Consider the following 15,389-nt stretch of genomic DNA (forward strand, 5'->3'; position numbering starts at 1 on the left):
ATTTACTTAAAAATAAGTCTAGAGCACTTAGGTAAGAATGCGGATTTGAGCTGTGGAAGCTTAAATTATAAAAACAAGGTAGAAGAAGTAGATCCAAATTTATTGATCATATGTACATTGTACAAATGGGCACAAATTACTATGTGTACTTAAACTTTAAGAAACCTAGGAACTTAAAGATGTGAGCATTTCAGAAAGATTCAGTGATTCTTGCAGTAATAGAGGCTGAGCATGAGGTGAACTAAGATCCTCAGAACACAATGTGCTGAAGGCAACTGAAGAGAGGCTCCAGGGCTCTGGGTTAAAGTGGTGAATTAACAAACACATCTGATTCCACGCTCTCCCAAAACCTGACTAGAACTACACTGAATGTGTGGGTGTTTTCTCTGTGATACCAGAATTTCGAAATCTAGCAGTGGTTTTCCTGACTTCTACTCCACTAACTCTCCCAACAGGGTCAAAGCCATATAGTCTCGCTTTGCAGATGATTAACTGAAGATTCAGGGACGCTAGTTAAATTCTCCCATTCAATTGAAACAGTTGTCCTAAAGTATCAAACCCAAATTTTCTAACTAGTAAAATGCATTAATAAGATGGAAAAAATCTAATTTTTAATTCTACTCTTGCATTTAATAACTATGAAGTCAGAGGTCAGAAAGAACTTAGTGACTAGCAGAAAGCCCATCATTAATTAGGAACAAGAATAATGGTTGTCAGGAAGAAAACATGGGGGGAAGGAATAGTTAGGAAGTTTGGGATGGATGTGTACACACTACTATATTTAAAATGGATAACCGACAAGGACTTACTGTATAGCACATGGAACTCTGCTCAATGTTATTTGGAAGCCTGTATGGGAGGGGCATTCAGGGGAGAAAGGATACATGTATATGCGTGGCTGAGTCCCTTCGCTGTCCACCTGAAACTATCACAACACTGTTAATCAGTTATACCCCAACACAAAATAAAAAATTTAAAAAAAGAATAAGAAATGTTTCTCCCTACTTATTCCATTGCCTCTTGTGTCCCAAAATATTCCAGCAAACGTTTTGGGTAATCTACTATGGAAGAACAGTAGCTATACAGAACTTGCAAAAATATAAATATTTCTGTGTTTGAAACAATGTATTATTTACAAGTGGCATACATAATCCACAAAGGTTCACACTTCATTTGCTCTATTTGACTTTCAATTTAACCATCGAAACAAAATGGAAACTGACTTATTAACGGTGCTCAGTCGCTTCAGTCATGTCCAACTCTAATGGACTGTAGCCTGCCAGACTCCCCTGTCCATAGGATTTCCCAGGCAAGAATACTGGAGTGGGTTGCCATTTCCTTGTTCAGGGGATCTTCCTGACCCAGGGATGGAACCTGGGTTTCCTGCATTGCAGGCAGTCTCCTACATTGCAGGTGGTCTCCTGCATTGTGGATGGATTCTTTATTCAATGAGCCACCTGAGAAGCCCTACACTATCTATTACAGTCTAAATAGACAGAATGTGTGTTCTGTCTATTACATACTAAATGAAGTTTTGAGGCAACTTATTTGAAAAATATGCACTATTATACAGAGTGAAGTAAGCCAGAAGGAAAAACACCAATACAGTATACTAACGCATATATATGGAATTTAGAAAGATGGTAACGATAACCCTGTATACGAGACAGCAAAAGAGACACTGACGTATAGAACAGTCTTATGGACTCTGTGGGAGAGGGAGAGGGTGGGAAGATTTGGGAGAATGGCATTGAAACATGTAAAATATCATGTATGAAACGAGATGCCAGTCCAGGTTCAATGCACGATACTGGATGCTTGGGGCTGGTGCACTGGGACGACCCAGAGGGATGGTATGGGAAGGGAGGAGGGAGGGGGGTTCAGGATGGGGAACACATGTATACCCATGGTGGATTCATTTTGATGTTTGGCAGAACTAATACAATTATGTAAAGTTTGAGAATAGAATAAAATTAATTTAAAAAAAAATAAAAAAATAAAAATAAAAATTATGCAAAACTTAACATTTAAGCATCACACAACATTCAAGAAATAAGGGAATTAGACCAAAAAGTCAAGAAGATCAGACCAAGGAAAGTTGTGATTATTCAGTATTAAACTGTTTACCAGACATTCAGATAGCTGATTGAATGGATTATATGGATACTAGAAACAATACTTTTCTCAAAAAGTCTCTGGAGTCCCTTTCTACTGAGGGATGTGTGTATAAGTTGAAACTTGAAATATGTTGTCCAATACAAAATATTACAAAAGTTAAGAATTATGTAGCTGAATCAATACTCAGGTACTTGCTAAGTTAAATATAAACATGTGAACTCATCTACCTTTTATATTATTTTATTATATTTATTATATAAATATTACATTGTACTTTATATCTATTATATAATGTTATTATGTGTTTTTATTATATTTTAAATTTATATTGTGTAAATATATTGTTTTATTTATTTGTGAATGTAAAAAAACATTTTCCTTGTTCCCAAAAGAGCTTAAGATGAATCACAAGGACTAAAAGATTTAAGAGAAACCAAGTTTTAAAAGAAACCACCATTATAATATTGTTCAGGTATGGAATATCAGGGCTAAGGTCCAAATACTAAAAAAAAAAAAAAAAAAAAAAGGAAATATGGAGGGAGGGAAGAAGAAAGGAAGAGAAGGATGGTGGGATGGGGGGAGAATATATTTAAAAAATACTATTTGCAATTTAGGATGCCTACACTTGTAAATCTAACCCTGGGTCTGTGTGCAAATATAAACTTCCACTTGTCAACATAGAAATAGCCACTGTTAATATGAAAACAATTAATAGATTTTCCAGCAGAGATAAGCACTGACAGTCTAGATTAGCTCTTTCAGCAACATGTAAACCAAGATTCCCCATAGGCTTGTGGATGGGAAATATATTAATATCAACTCCGTGACCACTCAGCACCGTGACATGAAGTGTCTGTTCAGGAGGTCATTTTCAAACCGTATCCCATGCATCTTCATGCACAACAGATGATAATTTATCACCTAGACACAGGAATCTACTGTAAACTAATCCAAACTGCTGATGATACACTAAATCAGTTTGAGTGATGAGTATAAATAAAGCGGCAAGGAAAGTACTGAAGGATAAAGATCTATCTGATCAATGAGATGTCACAGGCAAATGAAATGCAATGTTGACAAACACACAGTCCCTCGTTGAAAATTAACCAAATCGAGTACCACAGCATAAAGGCACACATTAATACCGGCTTCACATGAAAGTTTAATATCATGGGAGTTAGAGGGTAGAGTCTAACTGTTACAGATAAAACTGGACAGACTAGGTCAGTAGAAAAGGCTGTATTCAAAATTGATCTATTTTGCATACCACAGAAAGTATGATAAGAAAAAGAAAAACATTGCAAAAAAAAAAAAAAAAATCCTTTCCAGATAACATAAGTATCATTATTCAATCTTCCAAGCAAATCTAAACACACAAATGAGAAAAAAATAAAATTAAATAAAAATTGTATACAGAAAGTGATTTCACATCAGCTTGCTACCCAGGAAATTAAATTCAATTTGTGGAAATCTTATGAAAGCTCAGCTATTTTCTGGAACTATACTGTCATGCTACAACTTCAGTGGGAAAAACAAAGGAGTGGGGATAAGGAAGGACGTTTCTCCAGATAGTTGATATTCATGGAGGTCACTCACAGAGGAAAAAAAAAAAGATTTTCCTAACTATGTGATCAGAATAGAGACTTTAGTACTTGGCAAACAGATTCAGTGGAATTCAGCGATTCCAAAGGTTGCCCTAATGGAAAGAGCTGATTAAAGTAACTCCAACCCCAGCTGGAACAATTTGGTAAAAATATCTTCTAAGGAAAATTATTCTTCAAGGAATTTATATATATTTTTTCTCTTGTGTTAAGTATTTATAGCTTTGTCATAACATACTTGAACTCTTGTTTTGTATTTTATCATTTAGTTTATTTTAGGTAAAGATAGAATTAGACTACTAAAACATGACCTGATCCCATATGTAGTTTATTTAAATTTCAAAATGAAAAGCTTACTGAGAAAGATAAGATTGATTGCTCTCTCTGTCTTAGCATAATTGTATTTCAGGTGAACATCAATTTACTTTAAAGGACACTTCTAAGTAGCAGAATGCATCATAAATAATTCATCAATCACAGCTGCTAGGAACATGATTTACTCCAACAGATTCAATGGAATAAAAATTCTATTTTTCTATATTTGTGTTTGCTTTCAAGAATTTAAGAATCTTCGTTTTCTAAGAATCTACTCCTAGATTACATGTTTCATACTGTAAATGTATTATAATAAAACTGTTTCTTTTTTCCTTCTTTATTTAAAGAACCGTATTTCCTAATAAAACAAAAACACTTTAATATATTTGGAACAAATAACAATCTCTGTATATCAACACTAAAACAGCAAACAACATAAAAGGCACATATCTGAAAAAGTGTTAAGAATTTCTCAAACAATGCATAATTCCAAGAAGGCTAACATAATTTGCTTTCATTTTATATAAACTTTTAAATGGAAGAAAAGGGAAACAGACTTTTGTGAAATCATATATAGACTATTTAGGATCTGCTATATTTGAAAATTACTTCAATTTTAAAATGCATATTAAAGAGATTCTAAATGATATAACCTTTCGAGTTTTGTGGGTTAATACAGAATCTTATCTACCATTTTCATTTGTATGGTAAGGCACTGCTTACCTTACTTACCTTATGGTTTCCCATAAAATTCAGCAATTTTGTATTAGCAATTTCCCAAGCTGTGAAATATCTTTAAATAAACACAAGAATAAGGAAAAATGTAAACAAAAATAGAAAACATTTTACTTACTTGCAAACCCCTTTGAAATACTGAATGGCCCATAAAATTAGCCAGCATTCTAATTAAAGCAGCACCCTGTAAGAAAGAGTATTTTTAAAAAAGAAAAGAAAAAAGTTTCAACCAAGTAACATGATTCTAAAATTATTCTATATCAGTCAAAAATAGTCTTCATTCATGCTATTTTATTCCTAAAAATAGTTAAGAAATAAGAGAATTATGAATGCAATACTTCAATTATAGGTTACAACTGCATTTTTTGTTTGGTCAATCTAAAAGTTTTATGGATCTAAAACTGATGATTTTGAAGTAGAAGTCTCTTGAATAAAATATCTCAGAGCAATAATAAGTTGTAATTCAGGAATACTAGAAATTTTACTGAGCACCATATATGACAAAGTTAATAAAACAAGGTTCTTGTACTCACAGGTTCATAATCTAGTAAAGGAGGTACACCCATCTTATAAATAATCATACTGAAATATAGCTTTGAAGTAACATAGCTACATACTTTATCTCCAGCTCGTTCAAGAATCCTTTAGCTATAGAAGTGGAGAGTAGGAAGTGCCAGGGAATCAGATTTCTTGGATTCAAATCCTGGTGCTGGCATTACCCTCCATGTTTACTCAGCAAAAGTATTTGGCCCTTAAGTCCCTCCCTTTTCTCACTTGAAAAGTACAGGCAATAATAGTCCACATTTATATGGTTTTCCTGAAATTTAAATACATTACTGAATGCAAGGCAATTCAAACGGGGTTTAAAAATTAGTAACCATGATAGAAGTGTTAGCTGTCAATATTATATCAAGGTAATTATATTTATTTCCTGTGTGTTTTTTCCTTTTAGAGTCTTCTATAAATCCATATACAAATAGAACATATATGAGGCTGATAAATATTTAGAGCAATAGAACAAAATACTAATGTAAGAGTCTATCTCATTTTGAAAATGGTTATTGCATTGTAGAACAATATCAGTGTGAAAAGGCTGACATATAATCAATACGAAAAATTCCAAGAATTGATGGTTAAGCCTAGATTATCACAAATCTGTATGCAAAATATAAATAAGACTTCAAGAAGATATTTCAATCTGCAGCAAACTGTTTTAACTATGAAGCACTGAATTGAAAGGAGCAAAAGTTTAAAAATAAATGATAGAAAACAACACAATTCTGTAAAGCAATTATTCTTCAATTAAAAATAAATAAACTTTAAAAAATCTTTAAAAAGAAGAAACAAAATAAACGATAGCCTGGTTTTAAGGGAAATAAATCCCTTTATAACTACATTTCTAACTTCATACTCACTTTAAATTCATACCCATCAATAGCTAATTTCTTTCCAGGTTTCTCTTTTTTATAACAGAATCATAAGAACCCCATTTTTCTGGTATATTTTCCTTCCACAGCTTCTACTTTCTGCTCTTTCTTCTGCTTCTTACTCTCTATCTTCTGCACAGTTGTATAAATCCATAAAGTATGAGCATCTATGATTCAATCTGGGGACCAGGTTAGAATTCCCTTTAGACTTTATCAATTCTGCTCCTTGAATTTCCTTGACAAGCTCCCCTCCTATACATTCCCAATCTAATCTACCCACCCCCAGGTGGAAATTGTCAGTTCTGAAGAAAAACTAACACTTGCCACCTGGGAAGTGAGACAGAATCTCGAGCAGTCAACGGAAAACTTTCCTCAGTACAGAAGAGCCATCTTCGGATGATTTAAGTGTTTCCCTTTAGGTAATGAAGACTTGGTCTCTTGTCAGGCTATAAAAACTATCAATTTGGCATGGGCTAATGACAAAAGAGTCCTTTGTAATCATAAAGAATGTTCCTGTTTTCTTGTCTGTGTTGAGCTAGAGCAGAGTACTAACAGGAAAGAAAACCTAGGAATATATTTAATATTTTAAAATTATATACTATGGGACTCCCTCTTATGATTATATTGTATAATTTAATTAACTTTTCAAAACTATGTTTGTCTTGCCAATTTGAATATTTTAAATTCTCCAGAGTAGCATGCATGCATTCCTCTATATTTAACTAGACTTTTCTTTCCAAAACTCAATTTTAAATATCACTATTTCATAGAACTTCATAGGCAGATGGGTTTTTCAACTGTCATCATGCAGCCAACATATACTGAGCACCTACTATATGGCTTATAACAAAGATTACACTTCTTAAAGCAGGCACACCTCACTGTAAACCCTTGTTCAAAAAAAAACAATAAATCCTCTTCCACTGTGTCTTTAAAATATTTTTTCACAGATGTACTTTGTAATAGTATAATTTATACTCACTTGTGATTCAAAATTCCAGCCCCAATCAAACAAATTGGATGTTACACAGCCTAAGTAGCTTTATGGGAAGTGAATATACTGTTTCTGCAAGATTTGTATAATTCTGAGATTTAATCAAGAAAGTATCACTATATTTGCTATACTAAATTTCAGGGAGATGATAGGGTAGAAACTACTAAGTGATTTTTTTTTTTAAGGTTTTATAAAGAATATTCTGGACTTCCCTGCTGACAATGAAGAATCTGTCTGCAATGCAGGAGATGTGGGTTCTATCCATGGGTGGGGAAGGTCCTCTGGAGAAGAGAATGGTACCCATTCCAGTACTCTTGCCTGGACAACTCCATGGACAGAAATGGGCTACAGTCCACGGGGTTGCAAAGAGTCAGACACAACTGAGCAACTAACACTTCCACCAAGAAAATTCTACAAAAGTATGCTTATAAACCTATTACTCATTTAGTGATTTTTCTATTTGTAGTATCCTTCTCATATAAGTTCCTGGCTAAAATTTCCTTTATTTACATGCAAGCATTTGCATGCATGTCAGTCTCAATGACAGTAAACACCCCCAGAGGCAGGAGTGTGTATGACTTGGTGCCCCTGTTCCATTTGCCTGGCTGAGAGAGGTGCTTCCTCGCCACAATAACTGGATGAGGGAGAAAGAGAAGTAGGTTGCACATATAGCAATTACTTTGCCTTCTGGAAGACTACTCAGGCAGGAGAGACAGTTTCTTACTGTAGCTTATTTATCTTATTGTATGCTTCAGTGATAAGTAATCTCTTTCAAAGAGCTTCCCTGGTAGCTCAGATGGTAAAGAAACTGCCTGCAATTCAGGAGACCCAGGTTCAATCCCTGGGTCAGAAAGATCCCCTGGAGAAGGAAATGGCAACCCGCTCCAGTATTCTTGCCTGGAGAATCCCATGGACAGCGGAGCCTGGCAGGCTACAGTCCATGGGGTCGCAAGGAGTCGGACACGACTGAGCGACTAAGGCACACACACTCTCAGTGATAAGCAATCACTTTTAAAGAGAGGAAGATCTTCTCAACGAATTTATTCCTTTAACATATGCTTATTGAGGAAAATTGTATGCTCAGAATCCTATAAGGTTTTGCTGGTGGCTCGAGTGGTAAAGAACCTGCCTGCAGTCTGCCATTTACCACGCTTGCGCCAACCCCACCTTCCACGACGCCTGCCTGCAGCACACAGTCTTCACACAAGTTTTCCAGCAGCGCAGCGGACCGTCTTCACCATCGCTCCTTCTCGAGTTCAGCCGGCGTTCACCCATCCACCCAACACGGCCCACGGACCTCGGTACAAGCCCACCACCAACAGCAGCTGTAAGGCTGCCCTGGAGGAACCGAAAGGCCAAATTCCCTCCTCCCTTCTACTGCTTCTACCAACTGGAAGCACATAAAACTAGAATTTCATTGTTTTGTTTTGAAAAAAATATATGTTGATTTCTTGTAACATCCAATAAGAATGCTAACAGTTCACTTGCAGTGGAAGATATTTGGACCTAGTGGAGGCATTTAGGAACTTGTGGGCTGTCCCATAATTCCATATGCTGTTTCCGAGTCCCACAATTTACCCCAGCTCTGCTTGCTGAAACTGGAAGTTATTTATTTTTTAATGACCCTTGAAAGTCATGAATGCATCAGCTAGCAAAAGAAGTAACATGAGTGATTCTTTTTGCTATTACCGCCAAAAAGAAAAAAATCAAGACTTGGAATCCCTTTTACTAAACTTGACAAAGGTTCAATAAATTCTTACCATCAAACTGATGGATTATTATTTATAAATCAAGTTTGATGAAGTAATTATTGTCTGCAGTGGTTCAACTTTTAAGTTAAGGGAAAATCTTTGTAGATAATATAAAATAGAAACTTTAAAAAGTTTAAAAATAGCCAGGACATGGAAGCAACCTAGATGTCCATCAGCAGATGAATGGATAAGAAAGCTGTGGTACATATACACAATGGAGTATTACTCAGCCATTAAAAAGAATACATTTGAATCAGTTCTAATGAGGTGGATGAAACTGGAGCGTATTATACAGAGTGAAGTAAGCCAGAAAGAAAAACACCAATACAGTATACTAACACATATATATGGAATTTAGAAAGATGGTAACAATAACCCTGTATACGAGACAGCAAAAGAGACACTGATGTATAGAACAGTCCTTTGGACTCTGGGAGAGGGGGTGGGTGGGATGATTTGGGTGAATGGCATTGAAACATGTATAATATCATGTATGAAATGAGTCGCCAGTCCAAGTTCGATGCACGATACTGGATGCTTGGAGCTGGTGCAATGGGATGACCCAGAGGGATGGTATGGGGAGGGAGGAGGGAGGAGGGTTCAGGATGGGGAACGCGGGTATACCTGTGGCGGATTCATTTCGATATTTGGCAAAACCAATACAATATTGTAAAGTTTAAAAATAAAATAAAATTTAAAAAAAGCAAACTTAACTAATAACAAGTAAAAAAAAAAAAAATAAAGTCACAGTGTATACAGCCCATTTTCAAAGAGGTCTTAAAATAACTAGTTTAGTTACTTGGTTTAGTTACTCACCTTCTGATGAATAAAAAAATAAATAAAATAAATAACAAAATAAAAAATTTAAAAATAAAAAAGTTTTAAAAACTGGAAAAAAAAGAATCTGCCTGCAATGCAGGAGACCCGCTGATGCAATGCATCAATCCCTGGGTTGGGAAGATGCCCTGGTGAAGGAAATGGCAACCCACTCCAGTATTCTTGCCTGGAGAATCCCATGGACAGAGGAGCCTGGTGGGCTACAATCCACGGGGTAGCAAACAGTCAGACACGACTGAGCAACTAACACTTTGACACTTTCAGAATCCTATAAAGCATAAATAGTAATGAGTCTCTAAACTCAAGCAAAGATACAACATAATATAAGATGGAAGACAAAAGAAATAAAATACCTTACTGTGTTTCAGAATAGGGGGAGGTTATTTTATCTGAAGAGATAAAGGGTAAGGAGGATCTGAAGAAGGGTCGCTTCCATTGGGCTTTGAAGGACAGATAGGATTCCATGATCAAAGGTAAACAGTGTTCATGGTATGGGAGGAACAACCTTTGTGTGATATCATGCAGGTGCAAAAGTGAAAAGCACAAGTGGGGAAGGTAATTCTGAAAGAAAAAAGGCTTACGATTAAGTGACAGAAGATTCAATGAAATATAAAACTGAAGCAGTTGTTACAAAAAATTGAATATCAGGACTAACATATTTGAACTTTGTTAGAGGATGGGACAAATAGAAGGGAAAAAAGTGGAAGCAGTTATAGATTTTATTTTCTTGGGCTCTAAAATCACTGCAAATGGTGACTGCAGTCCTGAAATTTAAAGATGCTTGCTCCTTGGAAGGAAAGCTATGGCAAACCTATAAAGAAGAAAATATATTAAAAAGCAGAGACATCGCTTTTGTGGCAAAGGTCCATTTAGTCAAAGCTATGGTTTTTCCAGTAGTCATGTACAGATGTGAGAGTTGGACCATAAAGAGGGCTGGGCAGTAAAGAATTGATGCTTTCAAATTGCGGTGCTGAGAAGACACTTGAGAGTCCCTTGAACTGGAAGGAGATCAAACCAGTCTATTATAAAGGAAATCATTCTTGAATATTCATTGCAACAAGTGATTTGAAGTTGAAGCTCCAATGCTTTGGCCACCTAATGCAAAGAGCCAACTCATTGGAAAAGACGCTGATGCTGAGAAAAATGAAGGCAAAAGGAGAAGGGGAAGGCAAAGGATGAGATGGTTAGATAGCATCACTGAGTCAGTGGGCATGGATTTGAGCAAACTCTGGAAGAGAGTGGACACAGGAGCCTGGTGGGCTACAGTCCATGGGATCACAGAGTGTTGGACATGACTTAGTGACTGAACAACAATAAAAAAGAGGATTGGGAAGGGTTTTTGGAAAGAGAGTTAAAAAAGCCACAACTCATCTAAAATACTTCAAGAAGGAAGTAAAATAACCAGAAGCAAATGGTAACAATGAGGATAAAAATGAAAAAGACTAGTTTAAAGAATAGAACAAAATTCATTTTAAATCGTAAAGCCTTAAATCATCTTTCAGATGATTATGATGATATTAGCAGATATGGGACATTTAAAATAAAGTATTAGTTAGATGACAATGGTCAAATCCATTTGAAACAGGTGGTATTCTGAGGACCACGTAGGGACACAGAGAAATGGAAGGAAAATGTGATCATAGGAATGAAATTAAGTGAAAGACTATGATTGAGGATATAAACAAGGATTTGTATGGAATGAGATGATGAACAGATATGTGCCAAAGTTTTAGTGAAGGAGTTCAGTTCAGCCGCTCAGTCGTGTCTGACTCTTTGCGACCCCATGGACCGCAGCACACCAGGCCTCCTTGTCCATCACCAATTCCCGGAATTCACCCAAACTCATGTCCGTTGAGTCGGTGATGCCATCAAACCATCTCATCCTCTGTCATCCCCTTCTCCTTCTGCCCTCAATCTTTCCCAGCATCAGGGTCTTTTCCAACAAGTCAGTTCTTTGCATCAGTATTGATCCAAAGTATTGGAGTTTCAGATTCAGCATCAGTCCTTCCAATGAAAACTCAGGACTGATTATCCTTTAGGATGGACTGGCTGGATCTCCTTGCAGTCCAAGGGACTCTCAAGAGTCTTCTCCAACACCACAGTTCAAAAGCATCAATTCTTTGGTGCTCAGCTTTGTTTATAGTCCAACTTTCATATCCATACATGACCACTGGAAAAACCATAGCTTTGACTAGATGGACCTTTGTTGGCAGAGTAATGTCTCTGCTTTTTAATATGCTATCTAGGTTGGTCACAGCTGTTCTTCCAAGGAGCAAGTGTCTTTTAATTTCATGGCTGCAGTCACTATCTGCAGTGATTTTGGGCCCAGGAAAATAAAGTCTGTCACTGTTTCCACTGTTTCCCCATCTATTTGCCATGAAGTGATGGGACCAGATGGCATTATCTTAGTTTTCTGAGTGTTGAGTTTTAAGCCAACTTTTTCACTCCCCTCTTTCACTTTCATCAAGAGGCTCCCTAGTCCCTTTTTGCTTTCTGCCATAAGGGTAATGTTAACTGCATATATGAGGTTATTGATATTTCTCCTGTCAGTCTTGATTCCAGCCTGTGCTTCCTCCAGCCTGGCATTTCTCATGATGTACTCTGTATATAAGTTAAATAAGCGGGGTGACAATATACAGCTTTGACATACTCCTTTCCAAATTTGGAACCAGTCTGTTGTTCCATGTCCAGTTCTAACTGGTGCTTCTTGACCTGCATACAGATTTCTCAGGAGGCAGGTAAAGTGATCAATATTCTCATTACTTTAAGAATTTTCCACAGTTTGTTGTGATCCACAGAGTCTAAAGCTTTGGCATAGTCAATAAAGCAGAAGTAGATGTTTTTCCGGAACTCTCTTGCTTTTTCGATGATCCAACAAATGTTGGCAATTTGATCTCTGGTTCCTCTGCCTTTTCCAAATCCAGCATGAACATCTGGAAGTTCACAGTTCATGTACTGTTGAAGCCTGGCTTGGAGAATTTTGAGAATTACTTTGCTAGCATGTGAGATGAGTGCAACTGTGCAGTAGTTTGAATATTATTTGGCATAGCCTTTCATTGGGGATCGGAATGAAACCTGACCTTTTCCAGTCCTGTGGCCACTGCTGACTTTTTCGAATTTGCTGGCATATTGAGTGCAGTACTTTCAAAGTATCTTCTCTTAGAATTTGAAATAGCTCATTTGGAATTGCATCACTTCCACTAGCTTTGTTCATAGTGATGCTTCCTAAAGCCCATTTGACTTCACATTCCAAGATGTCTGGCTCTAGGTGAGTGATCACACCATCGTGATTATCTTGGTCATGAAGATCTTTTTTGTACAGTTCTTCTGTGTATTCTTGCCACCTCTTCTTAATGTCTTCTACTTCTGTTAGATCCACAACATTTCTGTCCTTTATTGAGCCCATCTTTGCATGGAATGTTCCCTTGGTATCTCTAATTTTCTTGAGGAAAACTTTCGTCTTCCCCATTCTATTGTTTTCCTCTATTTCTTTGCACTTATCACTGAGGAAGGCTTTCTTATCTCTCCTTGCTATTCTTTGGAACTTTGCATTCAGATGGGTATGTTTTTCCTTTTCTCCTTTGTCTCTCACTTCTCTTCTTTTCTCAGCTATTTGTAAGGCCTCATCAGACAACCATTTTGCCTTTTTGCATTTTTTTGGGGGGGATGCTCTTGATCACTTCCTCCTGTACAATGTCATGAACCTCTATCCATAGTTCTTCATGCAGTCTGTTTGTCAGGCCTAATCCCTTAAATCTATTTCTCACTTCCATTGTATAATCATAAGGGATTTGATTTAGGTCAGACCTGAATGGTCTAGTGGTTTTCCCTAGTTTCTTCAATTTAAGTCTGAATTTGGCAATAAGGAGTTCATGATCTGAGCCACAGTCAGCTCCCAGTCTTGTTTCTGCTGACTGTATAGAGCTTCTCCATCTTCAGCTACAAAGAATATAATCAGTCTGATTTCAGTATTGACCATATGGTGATGTCCATGTGTAGAGTCTTATTTTCTTGGAAGAGGGTGTTTGCTATGACCAATGTGTTCTCTTGGCAAAACTCTAAAACAGCATTTACAGATTCTGTATGACCTGCACTTGAGTGCCTAGAATAGGAAGTCAATAAATATCTGAGAAAATCAGTGAAAAAAAAAATGAAATGAAGACCTAAGGATGAAACACTGTGATAAAAAATGTGTCATAGAAGACTTTTTTGATGAATAAGTGCTTCAGTTTTAAAGGGAAAAAAAATATAGCTACAAGAAGGCCAAAGTAGGTCACATTTACAGAGTGCTATTTAAATAGACTTTGTATAAAAGCCATATTGCAGAACAATGGATAAACAGGAGGAGAAGAGAAAGCAATAAGCAAGTTCATGTGAGATTTGTTTGTGCTTTTATTTTTAAAAATATGGCGGGAATTTTTATGCATAGAAAAAGACAATCTAGGAGAGATAGATACTGGAGACAGTAGGTCAAGGGATGATTGTTGGAGCAACATTCTAGTATAGCTAAATAAGAAAAGTTAGATTAGTCTTAGAAAAGAATAAGGACAAGCTTCCACTGAGACAGGCCTACGACAGATAAGGGAAGTAAAAATAAATTTAAATTTTTGAAATATGAGACACTGCAGTGGAGGAAACAGGCTATAAGTTTCATCCAGGTGGAGACGTGGTCTGTCTGATTCACCACTATAGATTCATTGCAAAAAAAGAGTTCCTGGTACATTGTAGTTCTTAATAATACTGAATGATACATGGCCTGTCACTTCTCAGTCATGTAGGAGATGTGGTCCCAAGAATAATGACTGGAAAGAGTAGAACTAGGTTTGAAGTAACTCCAGTGAGAAGATAAGGGGGAGTGAAAAAATGTGGAAATGTATAGAAAAGTCATAAGTCCTAGTTCAAATTGGTAATAATGTACCTGTTGTTAATTAAGCATCTATTATATATAGTGAAAGAGTGGCTTAAGACTAAATGTAAAAAAAAAAAAAAAAACCTAAGATCATGGCAGATGCCCATTACTGCATGGCAAATATAAGGGGGCAAGGTGGTGGAAGTAGAGACAGATATCCTCTTCTTGGGCTTCAAAAATCACCGCAGATGGTGACTGCAGCCATGAAATCAGAAGACGACTGCTTCTTGGCAGGAAAGTGATGACAAACCTAGACAGTGTGTTAAAAAGCAGAGACATTACTCTGCCAACAAAGGTCCCTATAGTCAAGGCTATGGTCTTCTCAGCAGTCACATATGGTTGTGAGAGCTGGACCATGAAGAGGGCCAAAGAATAGATGCTTTCTAACTGTGGTGCTGGAGAAGACTCCTGAAAGTCCCTTGGATAGCAAGGAAACCAAACCAATCTTAAGGGAGATCAACCCTGAGTATTCACTGGAAGGACTGATGCTGAAGCTCCAGTATTTTGGCCATCTGTTGCGAACAGATGACTCATTGGAAAAGTCCCTGATGCTGGGAAAGATTGAGGGCAGGAGAAGAGGACATCAGAGAATGAGACAGCTGGATGGCACCACTGATGCAATGAACGTGAACTTGGGGCAAACTCTGGGAGATGGTGAGGGACAGGGAGGCCTGGCGTGCTACGGTCCATGGGGTCACAAAG

The 15,389-nt window shown here is 36.8% G+C and overlaps 1 protein-coding gene across 1 annotated transcript in view; it reads right to left on the minus strand.

Annotated features, from left to right (window-relative positions):
* The window catches only part of TRHDE (thyrotropin releasing hormone degrading enzyme), a 446,473-nt gene that overhangs the window by 120,216 nt on the left and 310,868 nt on the right, over positions 1–15,389 (minus strand). The window contains 1 exon segment of the mRNA XM_070371007.1: positions 4,888–4,953. Within this exon segment, the coding sequence (XP_070227108.1) occupies positions 4,888–4,953 (66 nt within the window).

This window comes from Bos mutus, chromosome 5, assembly GCF_027580195.1.
Source record: "Bos mutus isolate GX-2022 chromosome 5, NWIPB_WYAK_1.1, whole genome shotgun sequence".
NCBI lineage: Eukaryota > Metazoa > Chordata > Mammalia > Artiodactyla > Bovidae > Bos > Bos mutus.